The sequence below is a fragment of the Micromys minutus genome (assembly GCF_963924665.1).
Source record: "Micromys minutus genome assembly, chromosome: 29".
NCBI classification, from domain to species: domain Eukaryota; kingdom Metazoa; phylum Chordata; class Mammalia; order Rodentia; family Muridae; genus Micromys; species Micromys minutus.
In genome coordinates, this window is record NC_137964.1 from 21,413,343 (window position 1) to 21,425,684 (window position 12,342).

General features: G+C 45.9%; 1 protein-coding gene across 1 annotated transcript in view; it reads right to left on the reverse strand.

The window, feature by feature from the left end:
- TMEM132C (transmembrane protein 132C) overlaps positions 1–12,342 on the reverse strand; it is a gene marked incomplete at both ends in the record, with an annotated part of 297,018 nt that overhangs the window by 12,613 nt on the left and 272,063 nt on the right. The window contains one exon of the mRNA XM_080941048.1: positions 8,141–8,284. Within this exon, the coding sequence (XP_080797174.1) occupies positions 8,141–8,284 (144 nt within the window). The remainder of the gene's footprint in view (positions 1–8,140; positions 8,285–12,342) is intronic.

Here is a 12,342-nt window from a genome sequence, read left to right on the forward strand (position 1 = left end):
ATACTATTGATGTTCCCACAAGAGTGGTGGGATCTCACAGATGACTTCCTGTCTTTACCTGAGCCCTTACCTTTCCCCTTCTCTTCTCTTGGACCCTTTTCTTTCACCCTCTTTTCCCCCTCCTTCCAGCTTTGCTTTTAGAAGCTGTTTTGTCAAGAAAAGAAACAGACAAAGAAAACAGAGATAGCAGTCTGCAAGCGCCTGGCCTCTGTGTTCTAAAGGCAATGATACACTCATGTACTATCTATAGCCACACACAGTCTCTCATATCTACAAGTGAGGAGGCAGCAGACACACCTATCCTCCTAGGCAGGGTATGTGCAAGCCACTAATGTTGGATGTCTCTGGGGACCATGATGAGAACATTAGACCAGTATTCCCCACCCCAAGTGCCTAGGTAATAGTTACACCCCCTTGAAATCAGACAAGGCTTCTATCTGTGTCCTTCTAATGAACTGAAAATAGAAATTAAGTTGTAGAAAGGTAACATGACTTGTCTTGCATAGGCAAACCAATGGAATATGACTTAAATTGGTTCCATGTATCTGTATCACCAGTGAAACTGTTATATTCTGAATGGAAAAAGTATATTATGCTCATTTTCCAAGGTTTGGTTCTTACAGCAGCTGCTCATGAGGTAGAGCTGACAATGGTTAAGGGGATAGATTGATAAAGAGATGGGTGAATGGATGGATTGATAGACAAATGAGAGACAAATGGATGGGTGGTAGATAGATGATAGATGGGTGGATGGGAGAATGTGTGAGAGAATGAATAAATGTGAGGGTGGGTTGATAGAAAAATTGAATAATGAATAGATGGATGAATGGATTGATGGATGAATGGATGGGTGCGTGGATGGATGGAGAGATGGAGAGGTGGCTGGCTGCCTCGTTAGATGGGTATAGATGGATAAACAGAAGAGTAGATTGATGGATGGATGGATCAATGGATAAAAGGATAGACCAATGGTTAGACAGAGAAGAGAATGGATGAGTATTTGACTAGGTAAATGGAAGGAAGGATGGATGGATGGATGGATGGATGGATGGATGGATAAACAGATAGATGGAAAGGTGGTTACCTGCCTGGTTAGATGGGCAGATTGACAGATTGATAGATGTGTGGACAGAGAGAAGAATGTCTCAATGGATGGATGTATCAATGGGGTAGATGAATAGATCAATGGTAGATAGTGGATGAATAGATGAATATCTGAGTAGGTGGATGGATGGATGGATGAATGGATGGATTGACAGGTAGACTGATGAGTAAACAGATGAGTAGATATATTTATATGAGGATTTAATAGACTTGTGGGTGGACACATGACTGGAAGGGTAGAGTTGAAAATGTAGATGGATGGATAGGTAGAGATGTTGAGAGAGTAGAAAGAAGATGAATGGGTAGATAGGTGGCCAAAAGATAAAAAATAACTGAATGGGTGGATGGAATGATAAACAGATGGGTGAGTAGTCAGATAGGAGCATGGATGGATGGACAGAAGGACAAACATCCCCAGTGGATACACCTGCTTCAAGGCAGCCAAAATAACCAAGGAGAAAGTGAGGCCCTAAGATGATAAGGAAGTAGCAATGGTATATACGCAGGAATTTAATCTGAAAGCTTCCAGAAAATTCTCAATCTAATCTTTCCACATCACCAACTCCCATGAGAACCTACCTAGAGTTGATTTGTGCTGGCAAATTGCAGTTCAGCCAACATTTCTGAGCCCCACACTAAGCTCTAACCCCCTCTTCATATCTGTCTCCTACTAGACACTGTCCTCTGGACAGAGCAGAGTCCCATCTCGGTGTCTGAACCTGACCAAATAACGCTTATTCTGAGCAGTTGTTGTTGTGGCCAGCCAGCCTGCTCGTCTGCAGAAGAAGCTGGTATGGCTACTCTGGGCCCCACTTCCATCTCTTCTATTTGCAGGGCAGATGGTGAGGGTTGGGCAGAGAGAATTCTGTCCATCTGCTGTGGACAGTGGCATGGAACGGTTAGGAGGGGCCACAGGAAGTGGCCTTTCCACTCACTGGACAAGAGTGGTTTCAAACAGCTTCCACACTGAGAGAGGATGGAAGGCAATTTCAGCCACTGTCCCAGACTTATCATTAGCATGTAAACGCTGTCCGGGATCGGGGAACATATTAGCATAATAGCCAAGCATAGAGTCTATCACTAATCACATCTTTAATCAATGTTGTAATTTACAGACCATTGACTTTCCTCATTTATTACCTCTTTGCGCTCCGGTGGGTGGGATCCTTGCCTCTCCAGAATATATAAATGATTAGGAGGAACACGGAAGACACAAAGGTGCTATGCACGATAGAGCCATCGTCCTCACTGTTCCTGATGGTGTCACCAATGTCTGGGGACGTCTCCGGACAAATTAATCATGTCCTAACTGGCTGGCAGTGGGAACGAGGGTACCACACAAAATGAACAGGTTCTCTTACAAAAAGGAACTGATTTCTGCAGGAATCTTTCCAGCCCATTGGCTGTGTTTCTCAGAATCTTTTCATCTCTGTCAATGGGCTGTGCGCGTGAGCCGAATGCTTGGTGGGCAACTGGATCAGCGTTGGGGCCCTGTCTATGAGAACCTGGAGGGTAAGGCTAGGTAGTGGAGGTTTTGAATTGAGAGTACGTAGCCCATTGTCTTATTTTAATGTCTCTTAGGGGTTGGTATTTTCTGATGACCTGCTTCCTGGGGGAGACCCTAGAACACCTATGGAGAAAGCATAGGTGTTCACTGCCAACCACTGATGTCTAAGGAACCATCCTCTAGCCACTGGGGACTTTAAAGATGTGTGGACACACAGCCTATGGAATCTGCAGCAGCTTCTGACTTCTGGGGGTTGTGTGGGGAGCGTGCTCACACGTCTCATGGAGTCCTGTGTGATGCTAGTTTCAGACTCTAAGAATAACTCCTTCACATGATTCAGCCATGTCTTCTGTCTCTATTGTGCCTGTCATTGTCCTAAATACTAATTACAGTGCTTTAAAAGTCACCTCCAATGACGGCTTATCTTCGAGTTTCCAACTGTTTCCTTCCATGTCTCTGCTGGAGGCAAGCTTTCGAACCTTAGCCCCATTCAGCCTCCTTGTCAAAACAAGATTACATAATGTACATTTCAAATTCAGAAAATTCAATAATCAGACTCCTGGCCTAATTCTTTTTCTATTTTGGTGACTGCCACTGTGTATAAGTGGAGTCTAGGCACGGGGAAATCAAAATTGCTTCTGGATGCACCTGAACTTGTGAGCCAACTCTGTACCTCTAGGATGTCAATGGCTCTCAGATCTCATTTCCCACTTGCAGTATGCCTTCCCATCATTGCTACAGATACCCCATGGGGGCCCGGCACACTGAGAGCATCCTATTTTGCAGATGAGAATCCTGAGGCCTGCTGCGGAGGGCTGCTTGCCTACAACAGACAGGATGGGTTCCATTTATAGCCATAGTTCAGAGCTCACCCAGACTGCTCCAACCCTGCACGTTAACAGACTCTAGCATGAGACTGTGGCCTTGACCCAGCTGTCTCTCTGTGTCGTTCCTGTTGCTGAGATGGCAGGGAAAGGCAGGCACCGAGAGGAATGGCTCCTTGGCAAGTGTGATAAGGACTTCAGCCAGGCTGGCTGCATGCCAGAACCCTTCCTAAAGGCTGCTCTGGCCCTCATCTATTTGGTTCACCCCAGGCCAGTCTGCTTGGACAGGTTGTGTCTTTCTGAACTCAGGCAGGGGACAGATGGTCAGAAAAAAATATGGTACAAGCCAAAAGAAGAAACTCTGTGAAGATATTGACGAGGTTGAGGGAGACCATTGCCAGGTGATGATGTCTGCCAGAATTATAGTGTATTGGGAAGTTATTGGTTTTTAGACCATGTTCTGAATTCACATCCATCCAGAACAAGGTTGTGGCCATTGGACATAGGGGTTTTGCATATGCCATTAGTTAAGGAAGAAACCAAGGTGGCTTAAAAATGACCTAGACCTTCAATTTGTACCCCAGGACAATCATTGTAGTTGTGAATATGCTTGGCCCAGGGAGTGACACTATTAGGAGGTATGGCCTTGCTGGAGTAGATGTGTCACTGTAAACATGGGCTTTGAGACCCAGCTCCTAGCTGCCTGGAAGTTAGTTAGCCTTCAGATGAAGATGTAGAGCTCTCAGCTCCTTCTGCACCATGCCTGCCTGGATGCCACCATGCTCCCACCTTGATGATGATGGACTGAACCTCAGAACTTGTAAGCCAGCCCCAATTAAATATCATCCTTTGTAATAGTTGTCTTGTCCCAGCAATGCAAATCCTAACCAAGGCAATCATTAACAATCCTTTGAGTCCTAGACTTCTCAACTAGAGCAGGTAGATAGCCCCATTCAGACTGGCAGCTCAGTGTTACTATGCCCCTTTTAACAGGCTCAACTGTGCTCTCCCAGGAGGTCACCTTGTTTGAAGTCACCCCACCCCAGTACTCTTTAGTGCAACAGCTTGATAGGCCGATAGGCCATTTCTGCAACTATCTCTGTTGGTCTTTGTCAGTTGGCTAGGCTCTGTGAGGGCGGGGCCTCGACTGCTGTATTTACTGTTCCCTCTGTCTCAGGGCGACCGTCAATCTTCACAGAATGAATTAGCCTGTGATTTATGAAGACACCAACTGTGCACTGTCAAAGTTCCTACGACGCAAGGATCAACTAGGACAAGCACAGGCACACATGATCCATCTTGTGTCACCGGCTGGGAGACAGCTTTATTTCAAAGGTAGCAGGCTAGATACTTTGTGATGCCACCGAGACAAGCGGCAGTACAGACATATTCTTCCCGTACCCTTGTTCTGGGTGTCTGTTGAGCTAGTTGCTTCACTGCCTTTCTCCAGCTCTCTATCCCTTCATCTGCTGAATGTGCATCAACAGGAACATTTGAGGTCCTCTCGGGGAGATGCTGAGGCACTGTTGAAGCTACATATAGGGAACAGAACAGACAGATCCTGTAGCCTTGGGAGCCTTTGCCCTTGCCCACTAGCCTGCTTTTACTTTCCAACACCTCCAGGCAAAGGGATTCACGGGGCACTGCTAGGAATCAGGGGAGATGACTCTAAGAAGTGGCTGTCACTAGAAAACAAACCATGGGTGAAAAGCACTTTGTGCACTTTGAGTGTATTTACACATATCTACAGAAATGTGTGCACATGTGTTTAAGATTATAAACACATGAAAAAAGCCACAAAAGAAACTGGGGATACTGCCTCACAGACTATCTGGGACCCAGAGAAATGGGCTTAAGGGTGTTTATATGCTGTATGTGTGTGTGTATGTCTCTGAATAGGTTATATGTATGTATAGAATATGTGAGTGTATGCCTATGAGTAGATTATTTGTATGTGCATGGATTATGTGTTTATATATGTGTGTGCCTGCATGTTTGTCAACAGATTATGTGTACACATGCATGTCTCTGAATAGATTATTTGTATGTTCTTGAATGTCTATGAATAGATTTTATGTACATGTATGTCTGTAAATAGATTATGTGTGTATGTGTGCATGTGTGTGTATGTCTATGTATGTGTATGTATGCATGTGTGCATATATGTGTGTATATGTGTATGTGTGTGTGTGTGTATGTGTATGTGTATGTATGTGTGTAGGGAATGATGGCAGAAAGGGGACCAAGAGGAGAGTATGAAATCTAAAGGGAGGGGAACAAGAACTGGTGATAAAAACTTTGTGTCAGGAGAAAGGGCTGCTTGGAGTGACAAAGAGGACCAGCAAGGGGGTTGGGAGGATAGTGGGGGAAGGGTTGGATAAGAACAGGCAGAGTGACATACAGATGCCATCATGTATATGAAAATATATTTATATGTATAAAGAAAATATAAAAGGGAACCCATTAACTTTTATGCTAATTAAAATAATTTAAGAAGAGTTCATGGAGGCTAAAGAGAGAGCTCAGACACTAAGAGTGCTGATTTTACAGAGGACCAGCGTTTGGTTCCCAGCACCCACATGGAGGTTTGCAACTATCCAGGGGATTCAATACTCTCTCCTGGACTCTTGAAGCAAAAACACATGAGGAAAGATGCAGATAAAAATCTCATATTAAAAGGTTCATGGTGAAAACTTGTATGAATGATCTGATGCCATTCTTTTTTTTTTTTTTAAAGATTTATTTATTTATTCCATGTATGTGAGTACACTGTCACTGTCCTCAGACACACCAGAAGAGGGCATCAGGTTCCATTACAGATGTTTGTGAGCTACTATGTGGCCACTGGGATTTGAACTCAGGACCTCTGGAAGAACAGTCAGCATTCTTAACCGCTGAGCCATCTCTCCAGCCCCCTGATGTCATTCTTATAAATGTGTGGCTATTTGTATTAGAAGAGTATAGAAGAAATGCTGATCTGTACATGTGTGACCCAAGAATAGCCACACCCCCCCCCAGGGTCAAGCAGATAGACTAGACAGATTGAATGACCCACACAGGCGGCAACAAAGATTGGTGACCACTGGATGATTGGCAAGTATCTGTTTAGGTGACACTGCCTGGAACACGGCTCAGTGTTTTCAGGTCTTCTGGGCTCTCCCAAGATGCTAGAGGACTCCCAGACTTAGGGTTTATGAACATGCGGTCAGTTCCTGCCTATTACGTAGGGCCAGAGTTCCCCAGAATCAGGGTTCCTTCCTCAGGACATCACCAGCTCCATCTTCATGTGTCATGGGCCTTATCTGCACCCACTAATAAGCAAGTGTTCAGGCTTCAGATGTAGGAAACTACCTGCATAATGGCTGTTTTGTACCTGACTCAGAAACCCAATTTTGTCACACAAAGTCACAGCAGTATGATTCACCAGGTCATATGGGGGCAAAAACTCAGGGCCCCCCTGAGTCTTGACAAAATGAAACCATCTATAGCTCTGAACCTCCTATACATGCAGCAGAGTGGGTGTGTGAGCTCCTCTCTTTACCTCTCCACAGCATGCCAAGTGGCACTCAGGAGCTCTACAGAACTGGTGACCTCAGACTAGAGCCTGGATCCCAGGGATGAGCCCATCAGATGAACCTAAGCCCCAGGAAAGAGTTTGTCTGCTCCCTGCAGATATGAGCCAAGGACTCAGAGAAGAACTAGCTGAGTTCTGGAGATGAGACAGACTTTGGGGACTCACTCCTACTCTGAGGCTGCCCGCTCCACACCTCCCCCAGCTCTTGCTGATTAGATATTCTGCTCTGCTGTGTCAACAGCTAGAGGATGACCACCTCCTGATTCACTCCAGGAGGCAATTTTCATTTCGAACACACTTATTTCCCCAAGGATACTGATTGCATTCCTGGAAATATCCGCTACAGGCTTCACGTCAGAGCCCCTTACGCAGAGCTAAAGGTTGTTCTCTGTGTAACCACAGTAGCGTTTATTTCTGGATGTGGTTCACACCTGGCTTTTGTGGGCTGAGAGATGAATTCTTTGCCTCTAGAAAACGGTGCAGATATGGCATGGTTCTCCCAACACATTTGCTGCTCACCCATCTGAGATTCTTTGTTGGTCCATCAACATCTCCTATGCCCCACCCACTCCTGGCTCTGATCAGTGGCATCCTCTGTTGTTAGCTTCTCTGAATTCATCTCAGAGGAAATTTAGGAGGCCTCCTGCCCTGCGTGCTGAATGCAGTGAATAATGACGATTATTTTAGTTCTTTTTCTTATGGAGGAGATTTTAAGTATCAGTGGTGTGAGTTGATGCATGAATCCTTAGCCCGACAGAGGCATCCCCTATATAGAATTTAGAAGCAATGTTCTTGATGGTGAATAGATTTCTGTTTAATTTGGTAAGTAAATAAATATAGGAAGGGAGAAAAGGAAGGAAGGAGAGAGGAAGGAAGGAAGGATCAAAGGAAATAAGGAAAGGAGGGAAAGAAAGGAGGGAAGAAGAGAGGGAGGAAGCAGGAAGCAAGGATAGAAAGGAAGAAGACTAGAAAACATGCAATTACATGATGCAGAATGAGGAGGTTGGGGTGGAATGGCAGGTGAGGCCACCACAAATAAAGGGTGCCTGAACCCCACTTTAACCTCTCGCTTTAGTATGAACTCTCCCAGTGTCTGAAAGGCTGGAGCCGATCCCCGCCAGGTCCCCATACCTTGATGACATTCTCGTCCACGGCTTTGCACTCCACCAGCTCTGAGATGTCCCTCACTGTGCAGTTCTCCTCCACAGACACCACCCTGACAGGCATGGCCACCGTCTTCCCCGTGAGGACGGCTGTGTTCAGGAGTTCAGTGTCCTGCCAAAGAACCAGACACACCGGGTGAACAGATAGTTTCGTTTCTGCTGGTGCCACATGATGCCTGGGCCTGCTCCTGAGGGACGCGCCGGGCTGCTCCTCTTAGGGACACTGTGGCACTGCCCTTAGGAACTGCATCGGAAGGCCATTCTTTGGAATAACAATAAAGAATGTGTATTCTTTTTAGTATTTCAGAGACCCAGCAGAGTTGCACGGCACCCTGTGCAGGTCACAAGCAACAGAAACCAATTTGGAGCATTAGAGGAAGAATGGTACCAAGCTCAGTTGATTAAAGTCTGTCGCCATCCTCAAAAAAATGAAATGGTCAGAGCCTGTAAACATATCTCACATGGCGTCATGGCTAGTTTTGTTTGTCAGCTTGACAGTCTGGGAAGAGAAAACCTAAACTGAAGAGCTGCCTCCATCAAATTGGCCTGTGGAGTATATTGTTGCTCTACGAGGGATGTGGGAGGGTCCAGCCAACTGTGGATGACGCCATCCCTGGGCAGGTGGTCCCGGGTGCTTTAGAAAACAGACTGAGCAGGTTCAGAGGAGCAAGCTAGTAAGCAGCATTCCTCCACAGTCTCTGCTTCAACTCCTTCCTTGTGCTCAGGGATGGAGTGTGACTCGAGAGTCGTGAGCTGAAACCAACCTTTCCCTTCTCAGGTTGTTTTTGATCGTGGTGTTTATCATAGCAAAAGAAAGCAATGCAGAATACCTGGGAAGAGGGTCTTTGCAGGTAGAATGCACTTCATGGTCTCAAGAAGAGGCCTCAATAGAATCCTAGACCCTGAAGCTGGCTTTCACCTCACACAGCTCAATCTCCCAAAAGGGAGATAAGACAAATTCACCCTCAAGCCTTTGATCGTGGAGTAGCTGGGGCTACAGTGGCACTTTACCCACTAAAGTACCCAAAAAGCTTCCTCTTTCTGTTGCTATTGGCAGTGTTGGGTACTGAACTGGAAACACCCCACACATGCTGGGCTAATGCTCTTCCTCTGAGCCACATTCCCAGATCTTGGGTTTTCTCTTTGAATAGAAAAGAAAATTTCTTTGAAAGAAAAGAAGATTTCTTTTTTTAATTTATTCATTTATTATATGTAAGTAGCTGTTTTCAGACACACCAGAAGAGGGCATCAGATCCCATTACAGATGGTTGTGAGCTACCATGTGGTTGCTGGGATTTGAACTCAGGACCTCTGGAAGAGCAGTCAGTGCTCTTAACCGCTGAGCCATCTCTCCAGCCCAGAAGATTTCTTGATTTATATTTGTTTTACAAACCAAACTGTCTCTCCCTGCTGTCCTGTGGGAGCACACTTCACCACATCTACAAGCATGTCTGCTTGCTTCTCTATGCCAATGTTCTGTAAAACTTGCACACATAATCTGCTGAGTGACTGAGAGAACGACATTCTTTCTGAGTTCAGCACACAGGCTGCTAAGGGCTCTCCCAATGGCCTCATGAATATGTAAAGAGACCTTGGAATCTAGGGGATCAACTGACACCTTCTGTCTGGGGGTCAATTTCTCCCATCTCTTCCCACAGACTCTTCTCCAGGGTCACCACTTTTGTTTGAGGCAGGCTCACAGCACAGAGAGGATCCTGTGAGAAGCAGAGCCTCAGTTTGCCAGAGAGTCCGTCCCATCCCCCTGAAGTGGAACAGGCTCTGCCTGCCTTTACACAATGCCTGGGGCTCCTAAAGCCGGGTTCCAGTTATGGGTGGCTTCGACCTGGCTATTACAGATGCTAAGAATACCACAGAAATCCCTAAGTCAAGTTCATTACAGATAATGTGTTCAAAGTTGTCTTTCAAAAGGTCTCAGAGAATGGCTTCATTAAGCAGTGTGGTCCCATAAGGGGACCATACTTATTATTAGCTTCCTAAATGGTTGTTAAAGCTTCATAGATGTGTATGTACACACGTACACACACACACACACACACACACACACACACACACACACGCACACATATACACACCCCACTACCACCACCACCAGCAGCATTATTCTACTTTAGCACATCTCTGATCAAAGTTAGTTGAACATTAGCAATTTCTTACCAGTCACATCAATTAGCTTCAGTGAGAGCCTGTTGCTACCTGGGCTGACCGTCTAGCATTCTACAGTCTTCCTTGGCTTTTCCATCAACTTCGGAATTGCCTGGATTACATTTATCAAGTTCCCTCAGGATGAGGTGGCTATATCATTTGTGACTACTTGACATTCATAAACTGTCAAATCCAGATCGCTCTCATGCTGGATTCCTTTGTATTATGATACAGAAAAACACAGATGAGGTAGCTTAAAAAAGGTACAGTTATTCTTCCAAGTGCTTAAGGCCAGAAGGGCAAATCATGACTCTAGGGCTGGTAAAGGTGAACAGCTAAAAGTCTGTGTGTGTGTGTGTGTGCGCGCGCGCATGTGCCCATGCACCCATGTGCCATGTGCTTGTGTGTCCACATATATGTGCATGTGCACATCTATCTATGCCCATGAATCCATGTGTGTACCCATGTATATGTGTGTTTCTCCATGGGTTTGTGTGTGCACATGTATGAGTCTAATACTGATGGAGCAGGCACATGCTTCTGTTCTTTCACCTTCCAAATACCTTCCGGCAGAGTATGACTCTCAATTCCATAAGTGGCACATCATTTAAGTGTCACTAACATTGTACTGTTTCTGAAACCCAGGTTCTAGCAGAACCCCTGGGGAGGAGTGTGCTTTTCACAGGGCCTGCTGGGAGTAGGGATGATGCTTCCAATCTCCTGCCTCAGAACCAATCCAGAGAAGCTTTATGCCACAGGACACCACTTCTCAGCCCTTCTGAACATGGAACATCTCTCCTTCTGTTTCTGTCTGTCTGTCTTTCTCTGTCTCTCTCTTTGTCTCTGACTCTGTCTTTGTCTCTGACTCTGTCTTTGTCTCTCTCTCTCTCTCAGTGTGTGTGTGTGTGTGTGTGTGTGTGTGTGTGTGTGTGTGTGTGTGCAGAGAGAGAAAGAGAGAGGAGAAACACAGAGGAGAGAGGTAGGGAGAGGAAAGAGAGTGAGAGAGCCCTTTTTATAAACACAAGCCATCCTGTTGGCTACATGGGATCAAACAGGGCCTCAGGAATAGGGTGTCCGAGCCTCCCAGGGAGTGTGAAAGTGTCACCTCCACCCAGGGGCTTCAAACTAAGCAACTGTGTCTTTGCTGCCCTGCCCCTCCCCCTACTTCCATTATACATTCGGTAACTACTCTGCTTTGCAAAAATGAATTAGTACCAGGCATGTTAAATCACTCCTGTCCCTTCAGATTCTGGAAGAGCCTGAGGCTCCCAAGAGAGATTCCCATGTGATTTGTGATCACATCAATTTCTATGTCTATTTCCGGACAAATTGCATTTTTCACCTTTTTGATTAAGAGAATAGAATCATTTTTGATGCATTAAGAAGTCTTAGGGATGCAAACTCATTAGTAATGACAGGGAAGTGACCAGTTGTGACTGGAGTGCTCATCCCTGGAGGGACTATGGGGAGCACCCCTGGGCTTCCTTGGAGAGGAGACTCTGGATATGAAACAGGGTGGATTATGATTCACCTATGAGAAGCCTTTACTACTAACAGGCTTCCAGACAGACAAGGCAGAAAACATGTTACCAGGTGAGAAAATCCAGATGCAGCTAACTCATAGGTCAGGAAGGCTATACAGTCACCCAGGGCTGGGGTTGGGACTTTGATGGGGATCAGTATGGGGTCTCCTGTCTGGAGACAAACATTATAGAATTATATGGAGGCTCTGCATGCTGTAACCACATGTATGGCAGCACATTTACAGTTAAGAGGTAGGCCAGGGGCATCATCATCCAAGCAGGGTGCACCCCGATCTTTCAGGTCCAGCAGGTCTCTGATGGTGAGATGTCATGAGCAGGAATCACTGAAGAATCCAGGCTGGGAGGAGTCAAGGGCACCACAGAAGACCTACAGAGCCAACTAACCTGGGTCCACTGGGGCTCACAGAGACTGAACCACCTACCAAAGAGCATGCATGGACTTTGGATGTAGGCCCCCTACGCA